Here is a 19,866-nt window from a genome sequence, read left to right as displayed (position 1 = left end):
TTTTTTTTCCGGTATGCGGGCCTCTCACTGTTGTGGCCTCTCCTGTTGCGGAGCATAGGCTCCGGACGCGCAGGCTCAACGGCCATGGCTCATGGGCCTAGCCGCTCTGCGGCATGTGGGATCTTCCCGGACCGGGGCACGAACCCGTGTCCCCTGCATTGGCAGGCGGACTCTCAACCACTGCACCACCAGGGAAGCCCCGAAACCTCAAATTTTATTTGTTTCTTCTCCCTAGTATTTTGGACCAAAAAAAGAAAAGAAAAGGTTTATATTAACTGCCATTTACTAACTGCTTGATCTGAGCTAATTACTGAACTTGTATGTGCCTCAATTTCCTCATCTGTGTAGTGGGATTATCTAAAGGGAGATAATGAAAGTACGTTCCTCATAGGCCGTCATGAAGATCAAATTAGATAATACTCGTTAGACACTTAATGCAGTGCCTAGCACAGCAAGCTCTCAATAAAGGTTAGTTATCATCATTATTATTAGACCATGATGGACATTCTTTCTTGTATTTTTCCTATTTCCCTTGATTTTACTTCTTACTAGTTCCCATTAATAGAACATTTTTAAATGTTTGGTATTTTGAAGTTATTTTTATGAGACCTTAGGATGTAGAAAACAGTATATAAATACTCATTTATTTCTTATGAGGTTGCATTATAAAGGATCGTACCCATTTTGACATCATTTTTAATCCCTAAAGCATTTATTAATTTATTGCTTTCCCCAGAAAGGTGACAGAGTTTTCACTACCAGCACAATCTCTGGGGGCTACGCAGAATATGCTCTGGCAGCCGATCACACTGTTTACACACTGCCGGAAAAACTGGACTTTAAACAAGGAGCTGCCATCGGGATCCCGTATTTTACTGCTTATCGAGCTCTGCTTCACAGGTAATAACATACTCTGTCAGCTTTATAATCAGCACCAGAGGAGGGCAACATTCACTGGAAGAGGATAATATATAATTTATGCTTCCTACCACCTGTCCACTGTCGGTCATTTTTGGTTCCCATTTGGTTCCCATTAAGATTTATGGAGCGGAAACTGCTAATTTGGGAGACTATTCTAATCACTGAAGGAAAAAAAGAAGAGCAAAACACTGTCTTTGTCTTCAGCATGCTCACAGTCTAGTAAGGGAGGGAGCAAGGGAGTAAGAGTAATAATATTGATGTATAATGTGGAAAGGACAGTGGTAGAGATGTGCCTAGGGATCTATGGGATGACAAGGGATGTGCCTGTGGTGATGAGCTAGGGCTTCCTGGAAAGCTGTAAGACTTGGATTATTTTAAAACCATGGTTCAAAAGTCTTGTTGTCCAGCTCCAGAAACTAATTGCTGCAACTTAAAAGTCTCTACCCCAGACCCACTGGTCAGTTTCCATGGATGATACCTGAGAATCTATATTGTAATTAAATTCCTTAGATATTTGAAAAGGATCAGAGGGACTTATCCTGGGGAAGGGTAGCTGGGAGTGGAGAGGGCATCCTAGACAATGGGAGTAGTTGGTGTGGGGGGCAAACATCATGGTATCTGGGGAGAAAGAGCTATAGCAGTTTGCTTTTGTTAGATAGAAGATTTCAAGGCAAAGAGTGCTAAAGAATAAGGTTGGGACATAGTAATCTCTCAATAAATGTTAGCTGCCATTATCAAATAGGTGGGATTCAGATAATATAAAGCTAGAATATAGCACTTACAGATTGTTCTGTAAGGGATTGGGGGGTCATACAGTGTTTTTTTCAGGAGAGTGATATTGTCATATTTGTGTTTCAATAAGATCACCTATTTGCTATGCGAAGGATGGATTTGATGACAGGAATGGAGAAAGATGGGAGGGTCTTATAGAAGTACCCTCTAGGAACAGTACTTAAGGGCTAGAGCAAGGGTTGTGGTAGAGATGGGGAGGAAAGGACAACTGTTTAGGGGGTAAAATCAGAAATATTTGGTGACTGCATGTGGAGAATGAGGGAGAGAAAGAGCTTAAGAATACTTACAGCTTTAAACTTGGGTAATGTTTACCTTGACAAAGAGAAGGAGGAAAAAGTTTCAAAGGGAAACTGAGTTCAGTTTTGGACGTGAAACTAAGACAGACATTGTCATGGAGAAGTCCAGCGGTCTGTCGGATGAAAGAGTCTGAAGCTTGAAGCTTGGAGGTATAAATTTGGGGCTGTCAGCATGTGGTGAGAGCTGACAAAATGAAAGTCATTGAAATCCCTCAGGGAGTGAGAAGAACAGTGGAGTGAGACTAGAACCTTAGTGAGCATTAACATTGAAGAGTGTGGTCAAACGTAGGGAACAGAGTCCTAAGGGAACTAAAGGGAGTGTATCCCAAGAGCAAGAGAGTCCAGAGTCACCATGTCTGTTAAACATCTGTTAAGCTCATAGGTGTTGAAGACAGGAAGGCCTAGGTTATAGTATTGTCTCCACCTACTACTGGTCAAGTTGCTTTCCTGTCTCAACTGTAGTTTACTGACTTGAAAAACATGGATGATAATAATAGCACGTACCTCATGGGGTGTGCTGAGAATTAAATGAGGTAATTAATGCATGTAAAGCTCTTAGTATGCGAGTAGTACAGTCAGTGTGGGTAGTGTTAGGGGTAGTAGTTGATGTTGCTAACAAGGAGGTAAGCTACTTGTCAAATGCAGCAGTGAGGGCTATTTGGGAAAAATACCAGCCGGGCTTAGCAATTAGGAGGTCATCGGTGGCTTTCATCAGTTCATTTTCAGGAGAGTGGTGGACAGAAGCTAGAATAAGTGGGTTGAGGAAGGAAAAAAAAAAATCGATTCTTGAATGGAGACTACTCGTAAAAAGTGGGGGAGACAGGAAGGAAGGGGTAGAAGAGTACTTGAGGAGAGTGTGGGAACAAAAGGTTTTTTTTAAGGATGGACAGGACTTGGACATGTTTGTGGCTGAGAAAGGATCTGTCAGAGAGGGAGAGATGGAAGGCTTGGAAGAGGGGGCGGAGTGGCAGATGGAACAAGATCCTGAGCAGGGCAAGGAGACGACTTAGGACAGAGATAGAGAGATTGGCTTCAGGTCAAAAGGAGACTTATCTGTAAAGCCTGGAAGAGGTAGTGCAATTATGGAAAGTTGGTGGGCAGGGAGGTGAGACGTTGAAGGAGAAAGACAGAGAGAAGTTGGGGCAATGTACCATGGGGTCCAGGCTGAATAGGGAGGGAAGTGAGGCCAGGAGCAGTAAGAGGGCAGAAAAGGAGCAATTGAGACAGCGATCTGTGCAGCTGAAGAAGTGTTGAGAGAGTATGGGCTTACAGAATCAGGATAGGAGCTTAATATTGCTTGTTAGTGTCTCATATTCCTCAGGTAGAATGGGTGGGGGTGGCTACCAGGTGTAGGGAGAGAGTGGTAAAAGCAGAGGAGAATTCAGGAATTGTGATTTGCGGGTTTCCTCCTGTGAATGTTGAAATCTCCCAGATTGGGGCTGGATTTGGGGTGGAGAAGGAAGTCTATGTGCCAGGTCCTAGTCTTCAGTAACTGCGATGGGGTGCTACAGCAGCACAGAAGGCCAGGCCACATGCTCCAGGCCTGCCGTGGGCCCCAGGGACAGAGGACTGTTAGTTAGGGTTCTCCAGAGAAGCAGAACCAACAGAATGTATATATTGATAGATTGATTTGTGGAGGCTTGGTGAGTCTAAAATCTGATGGAGAGGCTGGCAAGCTCTAGAGCCCGATAAGAGTAGCAGTTCAAATCCAAAGGCAGTCTGCTGACAGAATCCCTTCTTGCTCTGGGAGAAGTCTGTCTTTGTTCTATTAAGGCCTTCAACTGAATGGGCCAGGCCCATCCACATTATGGAAGATAATCTGCTTTATTCAAAGACTACTGACTTAAATGTTAATCTCATCCAAAAAAGCACCTTCACAGAAACATCCAGAATGTTTGACTCATATCTGGCACCATGGCCCAGCCAAGCTGACACATAAAATTAACCATCACAGTGACCCTACACAAGGATAGAAGGATTGTAGCCATGGGGATCCAGGAGAAGGTTTGCCAGCTTTTGCTCCACGCACTGCAGGCCCAGAGGTTTAGGAGAATGTGCTTAGTGTGTGAGGAGTTGTTTATAAGATTTTAAAAAAATCATTGGGAAGTATTTCATGACCCATAGCATAACATTAGTAATCCTATTCCCTTACATTTGTATTTTACTTTTTAAAATGTTTTGGTAATACCTATCTCAGTTTATCATTGCAAACCCTCGGTTTAACTCACTGCCCTCAACCCCCCATCTCCAAGCAAGCATGTTGGAGAAACTTCATTTACTGACTCACAATTGTCATTTGTCAGCTGTTGGCATGGGGCTTGAGCAAGACTCCAGGTTACTGTGTTCTCACTCCCAAATTGAACATAATGTCTGTACAGGGTGCCCATGCCCTATTGTCCTGGTAAGTAAAGGATCCTTGCTGGGCGTCAGATCTGGATTACATTGGTTGCTGGCTTGTGACATCAGCACTCGTCCATCTGAAATGATAAGGCATCCCTCTCTGTCTTGCTGCACGTTCCACGTTCCGTGTTTTCAGTGTAATAGAAAAACAGTGGTATGAACCAGAAGTATAAAGAATATGTCATTTCACCAGAGGGTCTGGACATTTTAGGGGCTGACAGGGGAACCTGTGTGACAGGATTTATTGTGTTTCATACTCTCACCATCGCTGACACAACATTGCTTCCTGAAACGAGGGCTTAGAGGCTGTGCAGCCAGATGTTCAAAGACATGGAGAAGGAAGGCAGTAGCTGCTGTGTTTACTTGGGTATTACTCTGTGTTTACCGTGGAATAAAGACTGAGCTGTAACGACCCTGTTATGCAACATTTTCTGTGGGAATGAATGGCAGACTCCAGTTCCTCTAGGTGAAGCAATTTCACTTAACACACCAACAAGGCCTCTGAGAAGGTGCGGTGCCTGGCACGTGATAGACTCCCAATAAACATTTGTTGAATGAATAAGTGAATTGAAGGTTTACTTTGATCTGTGGCTCTGAAGAACCATTGTTTGATCCTGTGGAGCTTGGAGAATATCTTGGGTTATATATCACGATGAGTTTCCTCTTTGGGTAAGTGTTAGTTGAACTGAAGGTAGAGTTCTCTTAAGAATTATGACAAGCATTGAGCTTAATTAGCTCCAGAGTAAGGTGATGAAGCTGTGCTTTCTTTTTCAGTGCCCGTGGGAAAGCTGGAGAAAGTGTTCTGGTTCATGGGGCTAGTGGAGGGGTAAGCATTTGTTCTTTAAGTTTATTTTTAAAAGAGCTTTTACGTTTGTGCATTTCACGTTGTATTTCTTTAAGTTGTTTTTAAAAGCCAAATTTGTAAATATAGTCAAGGGTGCTTTTTTTCTTTTTGTAGCGAGGCTTCTTTAAATTCCGTCTTCTGAAGGTGATTCCCTGTCATTAGTTTAGCATTTCTTGGTTAATAAATTCAGTAGATTACCAGGTCAAAAACGTATGCATTAGGTTTTCCACCTGTGTTGGGTATGGACCAAGGTAAACTGGCTTTGTTTTTCTCTTCAAGTAGTGAATGTTCCAAGAATATTTATTTAGAATTTTAAACAGTTCTTTAAGGTTAATATAAATTCCACATTCCCTTAGATAAGGAAACTAAGGCTCATTAAAGCTTTACCGCTGTTGCCCCAGACAGCACTGCAGAGCCACACTGCCACTGTGAGTCTTTGTGCTTTCTAGTTCCCTTCCTCCTGGCCTGCTGCTCTATGATGACATTCGTGGGGTACACAGTATACAGCTGTGTCCTTCACACCACAACCCATGGCTTAAAATGCTAATGGAGCTGGGGGGGAGGGGCACTCAGAACTTATAAAATCAGCCCTGCAGTGAAATCACGCAAGGCAAGGCTGTCAGAAACCTCTTCAAGAAACTGGCTGTCAGTCTGCCTCCGAGGAGCTTAGAGGAGAAGTTAGAGCTCTGAGGTTGGAATTTAACAAGAAATCCACATGACCTCTATCCTGCACGTAAAGGCTTTAGAAATTTTGGAGACAGGATTTCGCATTTTTAAAATACAGGGCCTGGGGCTGGATGGCTCACCTTGAGGAAGCTGCTTAACCCTTTCAGGGCACTGTGTATTCCAGAGAGTAGATGGAAAGAAGTAACCTATTAATGGCACATTGTTCCCAGACTAATGAGAGGCATCCTGAAAATGTGAATTTACCTCTAAACGTGGCCAGATAATACAAACAGAGAATTCAGACCTCTGCATTATCTGTTAGTTAATGTGAACGTATCACCAGGTTTCACACCCAGCTTCCTGTGTACCTTCAATAGATTAATTCTGAAGGATTTCACAGATCAGACTATTTACTAAAAAACACCAAGATTGTCTTTCTGGGGCTTGAGAAAATATGACAGATATACCTTGTCAAAAAACGCCCATTGTTTAGCTTCAGCGAAGAGGCTGTTTTGGGGTTAAATTAAATTTAACCCTAAATAACTAAAGGATCTGTCAAACATTCATGTATTTAAATTGCTTTGGCTTTCAGAGAGTTAACCTTGTGCTCTGTATCAAAGGGAGAGATTTCAGTAGGAAGGGGAGAGAAGAGTTTAAAGAAAAATCTCTTTTTATTCCCTTTACTGTCTTGTAAAAAGCCAGGTTGCTTCACCATGATTTTTTTTAAAAGGCAGAATCCGCAGTGTTCCCTGTGCTGGCTGAGTTTGTTAAATCCTTGGCTGGCAGGGATAGGCTGGCGACCTGGTGTGTGAAGCACTTCTGATCCTCCCTGCCCTATCAGAGGGAAACAGTGCTGGGTTTTGTCTTGCTTCTGTTTGTACTTTCTGTCCTCATTTAAATCAAATTCCTTTGGGATTATGTTGTGTATTTAAAATGGTGTAGAATATATGAACACAGCTATTATTCCGATATGTTGGTGGGGAGTGCCCTGTTTTAGTGTCAGCAAAATAAATAGAAGAAAAAATAGTTGACACATCATGATACATAATCTGTTGAAGGAATATAGTTAGTATAATTGTTGACAAGAATAGAATAAACAGCGCCTTTAAAATAGCTACTGAGTGCCCCTTTGAAGTAGTTAGGGCATAAGGAGGTATATTTACATTAACTCTTAGGTTAAAATGTGGTTTTATTAGAAGCCCCCTGTTTTTTTAATTGAAAATTAAAGTAGCAAAAATCAGTCATGCTAACCACATAATGTATTGTTATTTCATGGAATTGAATGTCTGTTGCACTCAATAGGCAGTGAGTTCCCAGTGTTTGTTTTGGTTAAATCAAACAGATCCTCACCATAACCCAAGTGGGTTCAGGCTCATCACTCCCATATGCCATACAATCTTTAAGGTCTATTTCAGGCCTGGGAGTCTGTGATTCTGTTACAATTTTAATTAGTTTCTATCATCATTTTTCACCTTAATTCTTTTCTATCATGCCCAGTCTATCATCATTTTACCTTCCTTTAAATCAGTGGTTATCAATAAGGGGTGATTTTATATCATCTCTTCTCCCCCTTGGGGACATTTGGCAGTGTCTGGGGACATTTTTGGTTGTTACAACTGGGTAAAGGGGTCTGGCATCCAGTGGATAGAAGCTAGACATGCTGCTAAACATCCTTCACTGCACAGCATAGTCCCCACTGCAAAGAATTACCTGGCCCAATAGTGCCAAGTTTGAGAAATCTTGCTCTAAATGTATGGGACCCTTATCTGTGCCATTCATTTGGCATGTGATCAAACGTATTTCCTAGTATTGCAATTTAAATAATTGCTTTTATCTATATTCCTAAAATAATTTTATTTCTCCTTTATACTAAGCACATTTATCTAGTGCTCTAGTGATTTCATCAAGTCCCGTGGCTTTAAACTGATGAATCTCAAATTTACGTTTCCAATTCTGAATTCTTTTTAGCCCATACCCATATTCAGCTGATGACTTTACATCTTCAGTTAGGTGAGCAATATACAGCTCAGCATGTTCAAAGTGAATTCTTGATGCTGTCACTAACTTGATCCTCTCTAATCTTCCTTATCCCAGTCAATCTACCCAGTTAATCTGACCAAAGACCTGGGAGACATCCTTAATTTTTCTCTTTTCCTCACCTTCCACCTTCAATCTATAAGGAAGGCCTGGTCTTCCTACTCCCATTTCCCCCTACCTTCTTTTTGCCTCTCATATAATTGGAATTTCTTTTAAAAGCCTAATTTGGATCATATCCCTCTCCTGCTTAAACTCTCCAGTAGTTCTGCATGGCTCTTAAATGTAATCCAAAGCCTTTACCTCCAAGGCCCTGTGTGCCTTGCCCTCTCTGTGCCCCTCTGGCCTCATCTTCTGCTGTCCCACTTGTCCCGCCCTCAAGCCACATTGACCCTCTTTCATTTTTTTTAAAAATAAATTTATTTATTTATTTATTATTTTTGGCTGCATTGGGTCTTTGCCACTGCACGTGGGCTTTCCCTAGCTGCAGCGATCGGGGGCCACTCCTCGTTGACGCACACGGGCCTCTCACCACATCGGCCTCTCCCATCGCAGATCACGGGCTCCAGGCATGTGGGCCTCAGTAGTTGTGGCCAACGGGCTCCAGAGCACAGGCTCAGCAGTTGTGGCACACGAGTCTAGCTGCTCCAGGGCATGTGGGATCTTCCCCGGCGAGGGAATCAAACCCGTGTCCCCTGCATTGGCAGGCGGATTCCCAGCCACTGAGCCACCAGGGAAGTCCCACATTGACCCTCTTTCTGACCTTTGAAGGCCCCAAGCTCATTCCTGGTTCAACCATGACCATTCTGCCTACAGTATCTCCAGCAGGCTTCCCAGACCATCACGTGCTTGTCCCTCACTTCATTCAGGTCTCACCTCTTCAGAGCAGCCTTTCCTGATGACCTAACTGGCCCCTTTCCCTATCTCTTTATAACCCAATAGGCTGTTTTATTTTTTTCAAGTACTTTTCATTTTCTGAATTTACTTTATGCATTTATTTTTTCATGTGTTTATTATCTTCCCCCTACCTTAGAACATAAATTTCTTGCATGAAGAATCAGGTCTTGCACATAATAAATAATAAACGTTCATCATATTAATGAGTAAGTTAATTTGCTCATGTATGTACCTGTCTCCTCCACTTAAGTGGTAGAGGCCTTACCTTTGTTATGTAATATTTTATATGTACAATTAAAGTATGAAGTCAGTGAGCACATTTTCATCATCTTTAAACCCTGTATCTTTTGCACAAAGCAGATGCTAAATGAACATTTTGTGCAGTGGTTACAAACTCAAGCTCTGCAATCTGATTTGGTCCAGCTCCTGTTTCCATATATATAAGCTTCAATTTTCTCATCTGTGGACCAGGGACAATAACAATATCTACTTCATAGGCTTCTTGTGAGGATGAAATGAAGCAATACATAGAAAGTATTGAGTGTAATACCTGGCATATTATAAATGCTCAGTAATAGCTGTTGTTCTTATTTCTTTGTTTAGGCTCTTAAACTTCTTAACAATAGCTAGAACCTAGAAGAACCTAAAGTTCATTATGTGTATTTAATAAATGTTTGCAGGGATGCAAAGAATCTAAAATGTTGGGCCATATTTTGTTTTTCAGGTTGGAATAGCAGCATGCCAAATTGCTAGAGCTTATGGCTTAAAGGTTTTGGGCACAGCTGGTACTGAGGAAGGACAAAAGATTGTTTTGCAGAATGGAGCCCATGAAGTGTTTAATCACAAAGAAGCTAATTATATTGATAAAATTAAGGTAAAATTGTTCTATAATTTTATAAAAGTAAAATTTTGTTTCATGGGAGACAACATTTTTTTGTAAGTTCGTTTAACAACTACTCTCTTAAAGTTGTTTGTTTTGCTTATGTGTGTTTTAAAGATTTAATTAATTTAACAGAGATGTCTAGTTTTCAAACCTTCACTGTTGTTTCTGTCTTGTTTATTTTTACTAAGTAAAATATAGCCTCTCTAGAGGCTTATAGCTATAAAAACTGGTACTCTTTAATGCAAATCACATTTTAAGTAAAGCCACAGCTTTGTATTTGCAGCTGTGAGGCAGGTTTTTTTTTTTAATATATATTGTGAATATTGTGAAATGATCACCATAACAAGTCTAGTTAACATCTGTCCCCATACACAGTTATAAAATTGTTTTTTCTTGTGATGAGAACTTTTAAGATCTACTCTCTTAGCAACTTTCAAATATATAATACAGTGTTATTAACTGTAGGCACCGTGCTATGCGTTACACCCCCATGACTTACTTATTTTACAACTGGAAGTTTGTACCTTCTGATCCCACCTTTACCCCTGTCACCCGTCCCCCACCTCCACCCCACCTCTGGCCACAAAAAGGTAGTCTTAATATAATTTCTATTGGTGTATATTTTCCATAGAAGAGAAGTTATCCACTGATTAAAAACTGGATCTGTTTAGCCTAGGGAGTAAAATTTATTTGTTTACTGGATACTTTGGAGGAGTGAGCACTACCTCATCCAAAGCGCGAGATAGAATTTAGTTATTATTGCATCCATTCCATTGCTGCAACAGAATTCAAACAGATTCTGAAGTTCTCCATTCATGCTATAGTAGCAGTTTACTAAACACCTATTTCTTTGCTAATCCCCAAACTACTTGTTCATGTTGAAAAAGAATTGGTATATTCCAGGTACTGATTACTGTGTAAACAAGGTCATTACAAACTGAGGAAAAATACGGCCGAGAGTTTATTATCACTAAATCATCTTGCCAAAAAACTGAGTAAAGGCACTCCTTTGTTATATGTTGAGGGAACCTAAGATTGATTGAGTATGCACTCATGATACCAGTATCAGAGATGAAAAATTGTCAGTTTTCAGAATGTTTTTGTTTTGCAGTCTAATTCCGTCTCTTCTACTGGTTCCTTCCGCTTAAGTCTCTCTCATTCTCCAAAAACATTCTCTTAACATTTTATCTCCTCCTCCCCCTCCTTTACCACCACATTTCTTGAAAATGTCAGGCGTACTTACTGCTCTTACTTCCTTACCTCCCACTGCAGTTTTGCTTCCACCCCAGCTACTTACACGGCTTGTCAGGAGTGCTGGTAAGCGCCTAGTTACCAGGCAGCTGCTCTTGGCTCAGTCCTTATCCTGTCTGACCCTGACCACACCTCCTAGAAGCTGGCTCTCTTCTTACTTCTCCGAATTCATTTTCAGTCTCCCTTCTCTTCATTTTACTTAAATGTTGGTATTCCTTAGGTCTTTCCCCTTGCTCTCTGATCTTCTCTGGTGCTGCACCTCCATCCTGATTCATCTCATATACACCCTTATACTGCTGGTTTCCAACGCTACCTCTGGCCTGTTTCATTCCTTCACGCCATCAGCCTACTAGATATTGACACTCATCTGGTCCCTCAGGACAGAAACCCACATTTCATTTCCTGTCTCTGTTGTTTAATCACCATTCTCCCTCCTACCCATCAAATTGGTCACCTCATCTATCAGTGTCCTCTCTGACATGCCTTTCATATACATCTCTGTTTCTCTTTTCCATTCATCGTTGTGACTTAGTTTAGTCCTCATCTTCTTCAGCCTTGACTATTATTCCCAGCTGAGCTAATCTCCCCTCTGTCTTCTCTACTGTCTCCAGCATTATTTGGTTCTCTGTTTAAAAAAAGGAAGAAAGAAAGAAAAAAGTCTTCAGAAATAACTGAAATGAGAGCTCCATGAGAATAGGAATTTTTGTCTTTCTTGTTCCCTGCTGTACCTCCAGTGCCTAAAACAGTGTCTGGCACAAGAATTAATTAATGAACACCTGCCCCCCAAAAGTCCAAATCTTTTAACGTGCATTTGGTGTGTTTTCACAGTCTGAACCAATTTGCAATTTCTTGTCTCCCACCTCTTCCCCCACCCCCATCTCTTTCCCAGATATGTTCTCCAGCTCTGCTGGGCCACTTTCCAGTTCCAACCTGTACTCTTAGTCCCTACATCTTTGCTTTTCTGTTTCTTTTGTCCAGACCGACTGTCTCATGTCTAACTTCCTCTTGCGCCCTCTTCCTTCTGTTTTACTTAAGGAACTCCTACTCATCCCTCAGGGCCCAGGTCATCATCTCTGTGGAATTTTCTCTGACCTTTACAGGTGATCAGAGTTGTAACTTTTATTCCCTCCATAACCTGTGGTTTATTTCTGCTAATATACTACTTAGCCCATCACATCACAGTGAAGATTGTAGTGTTTTCCATCTTCCTCACTTTGTTTTGAGCTCTTTATGTCCATCTTGGCATTTCTAGTACCTCTCACAGTGCCTGACACAGGTATTCATTTTTTTGTTAAAATAAATGAATATAAGGTAGATATGTATAGCTTATTTAAGATCCAGTTTTAGACGCTGGGAACCGCCATCTGAGAGCCCAAAGGAAAAGAAATAGTCTGCCAAGCTGATTGTAGACCACTTAGAACAAAACTGAATGCACACACACACAAAATCCTGCAACAGCAAACAGCCAGTGATTTTTTCTTTTGTTTTCTGTTTTTTAATAAAAATGGGGGGCTTCCCTGGTGGCGGTGGTTGGGAATCCACCTGCCGATTCAGGGGACACAGGTTCGTGCCCCGATCTGGGGGGATCCCACATGCCGCGGAGCGGCTGGGCCTGTGAGCCACGGCCTCTGAGCCTGCGCTCCGCAACGGGAGCGGCCACAGCAGTGGGAGGCCCGCATACTGCAAAAAAATAAATAAATAAAAAAATAAATAAAAATGGGAAACCCAATGTCCAGTTTTGGATTTTTGATTTGTTCCTTCTTTCTCTATTGAAGTACATTTTGAAGATAGAAAATTTTCAGCTAAGGAAAAAGTACTTTATAGTCAAGTTGAGTCTAAGCGCCTGAAAATTTTGGACAAATTTTATTTCATTATAGCAATTAATATGGACCTTTATCATTTTAGATGTTGTGGCTAGTACCTTGGAATTACAGCATCACTATATAATTACGTTATCTTAAAATTTGCATTATTAGTCTTTAAAATATAGCATCTTATGTCATTTGAAACACAGTTCTGTAATATATGGGACTATGATAACAGTTATTTTTCCTAATCTACTGTGCATTCTTTTATATTATATAGAAATCCGTTGGTGAAAAAGGAGTTGATGTGATTATTGAAATGCTAGCTAATGTAAATCTTAGCAACGATTTGAATCTTTTGTCACATGGAGGACGAGTAATAGTAAGTATTTCATTTTTTTTTACCACTTTGTAGTTTTATTGTAATTTAACTCTATTTTGCAGTCATCTTTAACTATAGACATGCTGTTTTTCATACTAGGTTGTTGGCAGCAGGGGTCCTATTGAAATAAACCCACGGGACACCATGGCAAAGGAATCTAGCATAATAGGAGTTGCTCTCTATTCATCCACCAAGGTAGGAAAAGAAGTGACTCTGATTTTGGTACCTTAAACATTGATATAGTTTGTCTAGTCAGGCAGACTGAAAATTTAAGTAGATGTTAAAGTTAGTTATCTGGCTAAGTGGGTTAAGGATTAATCCCTAGAAGATACCATCCCTAGAAGATAATCCTTAGAAGATAGGGTGACAATATAATTTTATTTTCCAAGCCAAGGCACTTATGAAAGAGAAAGGAGATACTATTCGCAATTATGGCTTACCTCAGGACGATAGGTATTTTGTAAACTGAGACCGCCACAGACAAATTGCACTAATGGTTAACCTATAGAGAACTGCTTTTTTTTGTAGTTCTGGACAAGTTGACAAAAGCTACATATTTGTGAGAAATTCTTAATGTTCTCTTAGATTCTGAAAAATTTTAATGCTTCTGAAAATTAAGTCATGTGTTCCTCTACTGAAAAATCTTTTCCTTTTCCTCAGGAGGAATTTCAGCAGTTTGCAGCAGCCCTTCAAGCTGGAATGGAAATTGGCTGGTTGAGACCAGTAATAGGTCCCCAGTATCCATTGGAGAAGGTGGCCCAGGCTCATGAAGATATCATTCATAGCAGTGGGGCTACTGGAAAAATGATTCTTCTCTTAAAATGATTAATCCTTCCACAGATTTCCTGCGTAATTAAAGGTTTTTTACCTCAGTTTTACATACACTACATTTGCTTTAATTAGCATTCATTTGATTCAGTGAGTTTCTTATATTAAAAAAAAGATTTATCTTTAGCGATCGTAGACATTGGAGTGCAATTTATTTTATAGCTGGCAATATTCTTTATGCCTTCTGCCTCTCATCAAGGATTCATCATAGTAGGAAATAGAATATTAGTGGTCACTTGGCATTGGAGGGCATTACAGAAATTCCTAACTGATACTTGATCATTGATTCCATACCTTTGACTAAAACATACTAATTCAAAGTAAGACTGCTTGATTTCCAAGCCTACTTCTTTATTAAGAACCTTATAGGGACTTCCCTGGTGGTCCAGTGGTTGAGACTTCGCCTACCAGTGCCAGTGGTGTGGGTTTGTTCCCTGGTTGGGAAGCTAGGATCCCACATGCCTTGGGGCCAAAGAAACCAAAACATAAAACAGAAACAATATTGTAAAAAACTTTAAAAATGGTCCACATCCAAAAATCTTAAAAAAAAAAAAGAACCTTATAAAGTTTAGTCTCTGATTAGCCCAGAACTATATTGGACTCTGAAGATTTTCTGGACTAAACAAGACACCTTTTCCAAACTAATCTCATCTAGATCTACAAGTCTCTCAGAAGGGCAAGATAAATGATGTCCAGAGAAATTTGTTAGTTTTCCAGTATATTCCCCCAATATATTATGACATTCACTAGGTTAATGATTGATTACCAATGATCCATATTCTGTGAGGACAGGAGCCTTATCTTTGATATAATATGATACTAGGTGCATAGTTTCCAATAGATGCTTATTGATTGATTCAACTTCAAAGTAGATTTGGAGTTACCTGTTTGTGTGGCGGGAATCATATATTTTTATTTAAATTAGTAAATGAATTTACACATTAAGAATGATCTGCTTTTGTTATTATGACATGGTAACTACAGTAAATTCTAGAGGAAATTAAAAACTGTTCTAGTTTGTCTTACATATAGTACTTGCCTTACATCACCCTACATCACTTTTACATCACTGTTACTTCTTAACAGTGTTCTGTGTTGGAAGTTTTTATCTAAACTAAATTAAGGAATGATTACCTAGAAATCTTGCCATCAATATTATGTCCCAGGAAATGAGGTTTGATTGTTATTTTTGTTCTTGTTTTTCTTCATGTGATCACAGCCTCCTATCTGTTAGTATATTATATGGTTGATTCTCTTGACCTGATTTGTTCTGTTGAATGACAATTTCTTGTTTGAATGTGGAATCCTGCTTTCATAGGGAACAAAAAGCACTGCTAACTTCTATAATTGAGGGCTGTCGTTGGCTTCTGGCTCTACGTGCCATGGCTGAAGTGTTTTTACTGTTAGCATTTTCCAAGTTTATTTATTATTTCTTTTACAGGTTAGAGTCTTGTAGAGTGAAAAATAACATGTTTGAAAAAATTGTTAAAAAAACAATGTCATGAATCTAGAGATTAGCATTTTATATACATTTCAAAATGGAAGATTCCTTCCCATTCAAAAAGATAAAGGAATAATTATTCCGCAAAAGTCAGTTTAATCTGTTTTCACATTTGCCTCATCTATAGAATAAGCTAAGGCATACTGCTCACTTAACACTGCACAATCCATTGATACAGTTCAGTTAATTTCAAAGGCAAAACTAGCCAAAGTTTGTGCATTAACTGCCATATTTATGGTTATGTAGCATTGGGCATGTTCCCTGTACAAATCTCCTTGTCGTTCTAGTTCTGTTCTTGTCCCAATTTTCAGCAAACTATGTTCACTGCACTGTTGGTGCTTATAGACCAAGGGCTACTACCCCATTCATCAGTGCTGTCCCTGATACGAAGTAGAGAATAATTTGTAGAATCAACAAGCATTATTTTGCATTTCAACCATCTGAATTTCTGTTCCTATTTGCTTTGACCTTAGAATTGTATTTGCTTAGGATCATATAATGTGTTAAAAGATCAAATGGATCAGCCACCCTGAGCCTAAGAAGGCAAACTGTCATGCCAAAGGTTTATCCATTTATCCATTATTTCAAAGTATTTATTGAATACTTAGAGTTTCAGAAGGCACCATGCTGGAATTTGAGGATACAAAGATGTATAAGACATAGTCAACATCTTTGAGCTTAGAGCTGAGTAGGGATGAGAGCTGAGTAAAACATGTGTATGTATAAAGAGATTTAATTTAAGGAATTTTCTCTTACAATTATGGAGCCCGACAAGTCTAAATATATGAGGTAGGCTAGCAGAGTTTTTATATTGCAGTATTAGGTAGAATTCTTTCTCTGGGAAACCTCAGTTTTTGTTCAATGCTTTCAACTGATTGAATGAGGCCCACCTGCGTTATTGAGGGTACTCTACTTAAAATCATCAGGTGACTCTTTGTAAACACATAAAACATGATGACATTATGTTGACACAAAACTGACCATCACAAAGGGGTGACATGGGGGTACAGATGAGTGGCACCTAGTGTAGCTTGGGATTTCCAGTTACACATTTCATATTTCAATGCATTTGTTACCTCCTGCTATCCAAAGTAGCTTTGGCCATAGAAGTACCAAAATAACTTGGATGCTTCTGAAAGGGAAAAAAAATCAGGGAGCATTGTATAATGTCCTTAGATCAGCTTTACTGAAACAAGAAATCCTATGTGTTCCAAGGGACCTCCACAATTCACAGTGTAAAAGCTTTTTCTCTGCACGAGACAACTCAAGAACAGCAAGACCGATCAGATCACTTTGACCTTGGCTCTCAGCCTCCTCAACCATGTCTCACAGACAGGAAAACACCTTAGCTCAATCCTTAATTCTCTTTCCAACACTACCTTTTCTTTTGGTAGAGCGATTTTCTTTTTAATGTCATTTAAAATTGTCATAAGACAATTTAGCTAATCCATAGGGCTTAGGAATAGCTCATATTGTGGGAGCTTCCTCCATCCAAGGAAAGAGCCTAGGAAATGTATCATAGAAAGAAATCTAGATCCACTTTGGCCTGTGTCAGTGACCACTAGGTGTTGATGGGGACATTCCACATATGTTCTTCGAAGGAGGGAGTCTAGGGCTTCCCTGGTGGCACAGTGGTTGAGACTCAGCCTGCCGATGCATGGGACACGGGTTCGTGCCCCGGTCCGGGAAGATCCCACATGCCGCGGAGCGGCTGGGCCCGTGAGCCGTGGCCGCTGAGCCTGCGAGTCCAGAGCCTGTGCTCCGCAACGGGAGAGGCCACAACAGTGAGAGGCCCATGTACCGCAAAAAAAAAAAAAAAAAAAAAAAAGGGAGTCTAACACTGATCCCAAACTGATTGCATGATACAGATGCTCATTAATTGTGTTTCAAATGTGGCCACAGATGAGCAGTCTTGGATCTTATCCTTTGCTAGTTTCATGTAAAAATACCCACAAAGACTGCAACACTACTAATAACTAAAGATAAGAGGAAACCCTGTACAAAAATCCGTTGGGAATTTATATTAACTTCAGTGTCAATCATTTGATTTATTGACCCACATTAGCTGCAGAGTCGGTAAGAAAAAGCCTCCGCTCAGTCACTGCCTCTAACGCAGGCCACAAGAGATACACTGCCTAGAGAATCAAACCCCTTATTACACAGAAATTATCTGAGCCAGCTAGGGATGTATGCCCAGCCCTCAGGATCCCTCATCTCCTTTAGAGACTACAGGATTCAATTTTTGGTACAACTGCAGATTCAGGAGGAAGGGGAACTTTGCACTCTCGGATGTACAGTCACCCCAGAGACGGCCTTGTAGATGGATGGAGAGTAGCAGACTGTCAGATTGCAGCAAATGCTGGAGAGTATACAGCACTCATGCAAAGAACATTTGTCTGACTGTAGCAAAGCCAGACGAAGAATTGTGGAGTTGTTGACTGAAAAAAGAAGAAAAAGCACAATGTGAGAGTTGCGAGTTAAGTTTTTTATTTGGGACAGAATGAAGACTATAGCCTGGGAGACCAGATAGCTCTGAGAAACTGCTCCAAAGAGGTAGAGGCGGGGGAGGTCAGTATATATGTGATTTTGGTGAAGGGGAAGTACATACAATCAAGCACATATTTTTTGCAGAAGATGACTGCTAGTCACGAGGAGCAGATGTCACCATGAAGGATTTTAGTGCTTTTCTAAATACGAGGAGATGCAGGAATTGGGCTCATAAAATCTTCTCCTGAAAATAGTTATCTGAAGACCTGTTCTGCCAGTTTTTCCCAGAGCACAGAGTGCCTCATTCCTGATCTCTGCCCTGAACTCCTTTCAGTGCGTGTTGAAGGTCAGCAGCTGCAGTGGCTCATAATTTGATCCTTGTAGAGGTAGATGGCAAGTGCCAATTTGTAGGTGACAGCAGAAGATGCTCATGCCCTAGTTGAGCAGGCACTGGAACTGGCACAGGCACTTAGGAGACCATCTCACTCCAGGTGTATATCTGAAAAGAACCGAGCCCCCTCATGAGCAGGGAGGAGAGTCAGGGCACATGAAACCCTCTGGTAGGGTTAAGAGCATGGGTTATGGAGGCAAAAGACCTGGCTTTAAATCCTGGCTCTACTACTGCCTAGCTGTGGAGTCCTGGGCAAGTTGCCTAGTGATTTGGAGTCTCGGTTTCCTTACATGTAACATGGTAGTAACATCTACCTCAGAGTTTGTACAAATTAAACAAGCTAGTCTATGAAGTACTTATTAGCACTCTGTCTTACACAAAGATGTGTCTAAATAATTATTCTTTCATTTTTATTAGCCATAAGAATAAGTTGAGAAAAGGGGGAGGAATGAAGAGGGAGCGTCCTGAAATATGCAAAAAATAAAAGGAAACCCCAAACACAAATTCTCTATTCACAAACAGAGGTACAGGTCAGCATTACTGACTACAGAAAACTTCATTGGTCATATGGATAAATTTTATCTCTCTCCAAAAATGTAAAGAAACGGGATGAGAAGAAAAAAATAAGGTAGAGCAAACAAAAAACAAATACAACTTTTGAATTATGTGTGCCCCCGCCAAAAGACCCAGGAAAAAATAGTAGTTAGGGAAATCTTTACTGAGCTAACCAAAAGAGCTAAGTTTATTCACTGATAGTATATATTATGTCTATGCAAAATTAATGAAAAGTACTAGTAATAAGCATATCCTTTAAATTTTACATAATCAGATATTTGAAGGGAGTGTGCAGAAGAATCATTATTTACAGTTCTATTATTTAAAACCTGGAGAATGCAAGAGAACAAATAGAAAAACTGTGAATGAGTTTGGAGAGGTGGCTAATTGCATAATAAATATACAAAAAATTAATAAAAACCAGTTGATCAGTTAGAAAATGTAGTGGGAAAAGATCTCATTTACAATGGCAGTACAACTATTACTAATTCAAAAATGGTAAAATGTAAGTGACCAAATTTACAAGAAATGTACAGGATCTTTAAAAAAAAAACTATAAAACTCTCCTGAGTGACATAGAAGAACACTCAAAGAAAGAATTCTTGGTCAGATTCATGTGAAGATTTTCCTTCCCCTCATACTCTAGAAAGTCAAAGTAATTCATACTAAAATCTCAATAGGACTTTTTAGAAACCTGAAAAAATGTTTCTAAAGTTTGTGTGTGTGTGTGTGTGTGTGTGTAAAAAAGGGCAAATAGCCAGAAATCTTCAGAAAAAAAAAAGAGTTGGAACAAGTCCCAGAAGATATGAAACATTTTTCCCCAAAGTTAGAGTTACTAAAGTAGAGGCACAGTAGTCCAAGAATAACCATAGAGCAGTGGAACAAAATAGAATCTAGAAATGCTTCTCACTTTTGTGGGTGATAGAAAAGGCT

General features: G+C 40.1%; 1 protein-coding gene across 1 annotated transcript in view; it reads left to right on the top strand.

Moving 5' to 3' along the window:
* CRYZ (crystallin zeta) overlaps positions 1-14,341 on the top strand; it is a 24,744-nt gene extending 10,403 nt beyond the window's left edge. The window contains exons 4-9 of the mRNA XM_007445901.1: positions 737-900; positions 5,184-5,235; positions 9,575-9,724; positions 13,070-13,171; positions 13,271-13,366; positions 13,832-14,341. Coding sequence (XP_007445963.1) covers positions 737-900; positions 5,184-5,235; positions 9,575-9,724; positions 13,070-13,171; positions 13,271-13,366; positions 13,832-13,996 — 729 coding nt within the window. The 3' untranslated portion in view covers positions 13,997-14,341. The remainder of the gene's footprint in view (positions 1-736; positions 901-5,183; positions 5,236-9,574; positions 9,725-13,069; positions 13,172-13,270; positions 13,367-13,831) is intronic.
* The last annotated feature ends 5,525 nt before the right edge of the window (positions 14,342-19,866 follow it).

The sequence above is a fragment of the Lipotes vexillifer genome, unplaced genomic scaffold (assembly GCF_000442215.2).
Source record: "Lipotes vexillifer unplaced genomic scaffold, Lipotes_vexillifer_v1.1 scaffold2435, whole genome shotgun sequence".
Classification (NCBI taxonomy): domain Eukaryota; kingdom Metazoa; phylum Chordata; class Mammalia; order Artiodactyla; family Lipotidae; genus Lipotes; species Lipotes vexillifer.
Note: the sequence above shows the minus strand (reverse complement) of the source record. Positions and strands in the feature narration are given on the sequence as shown.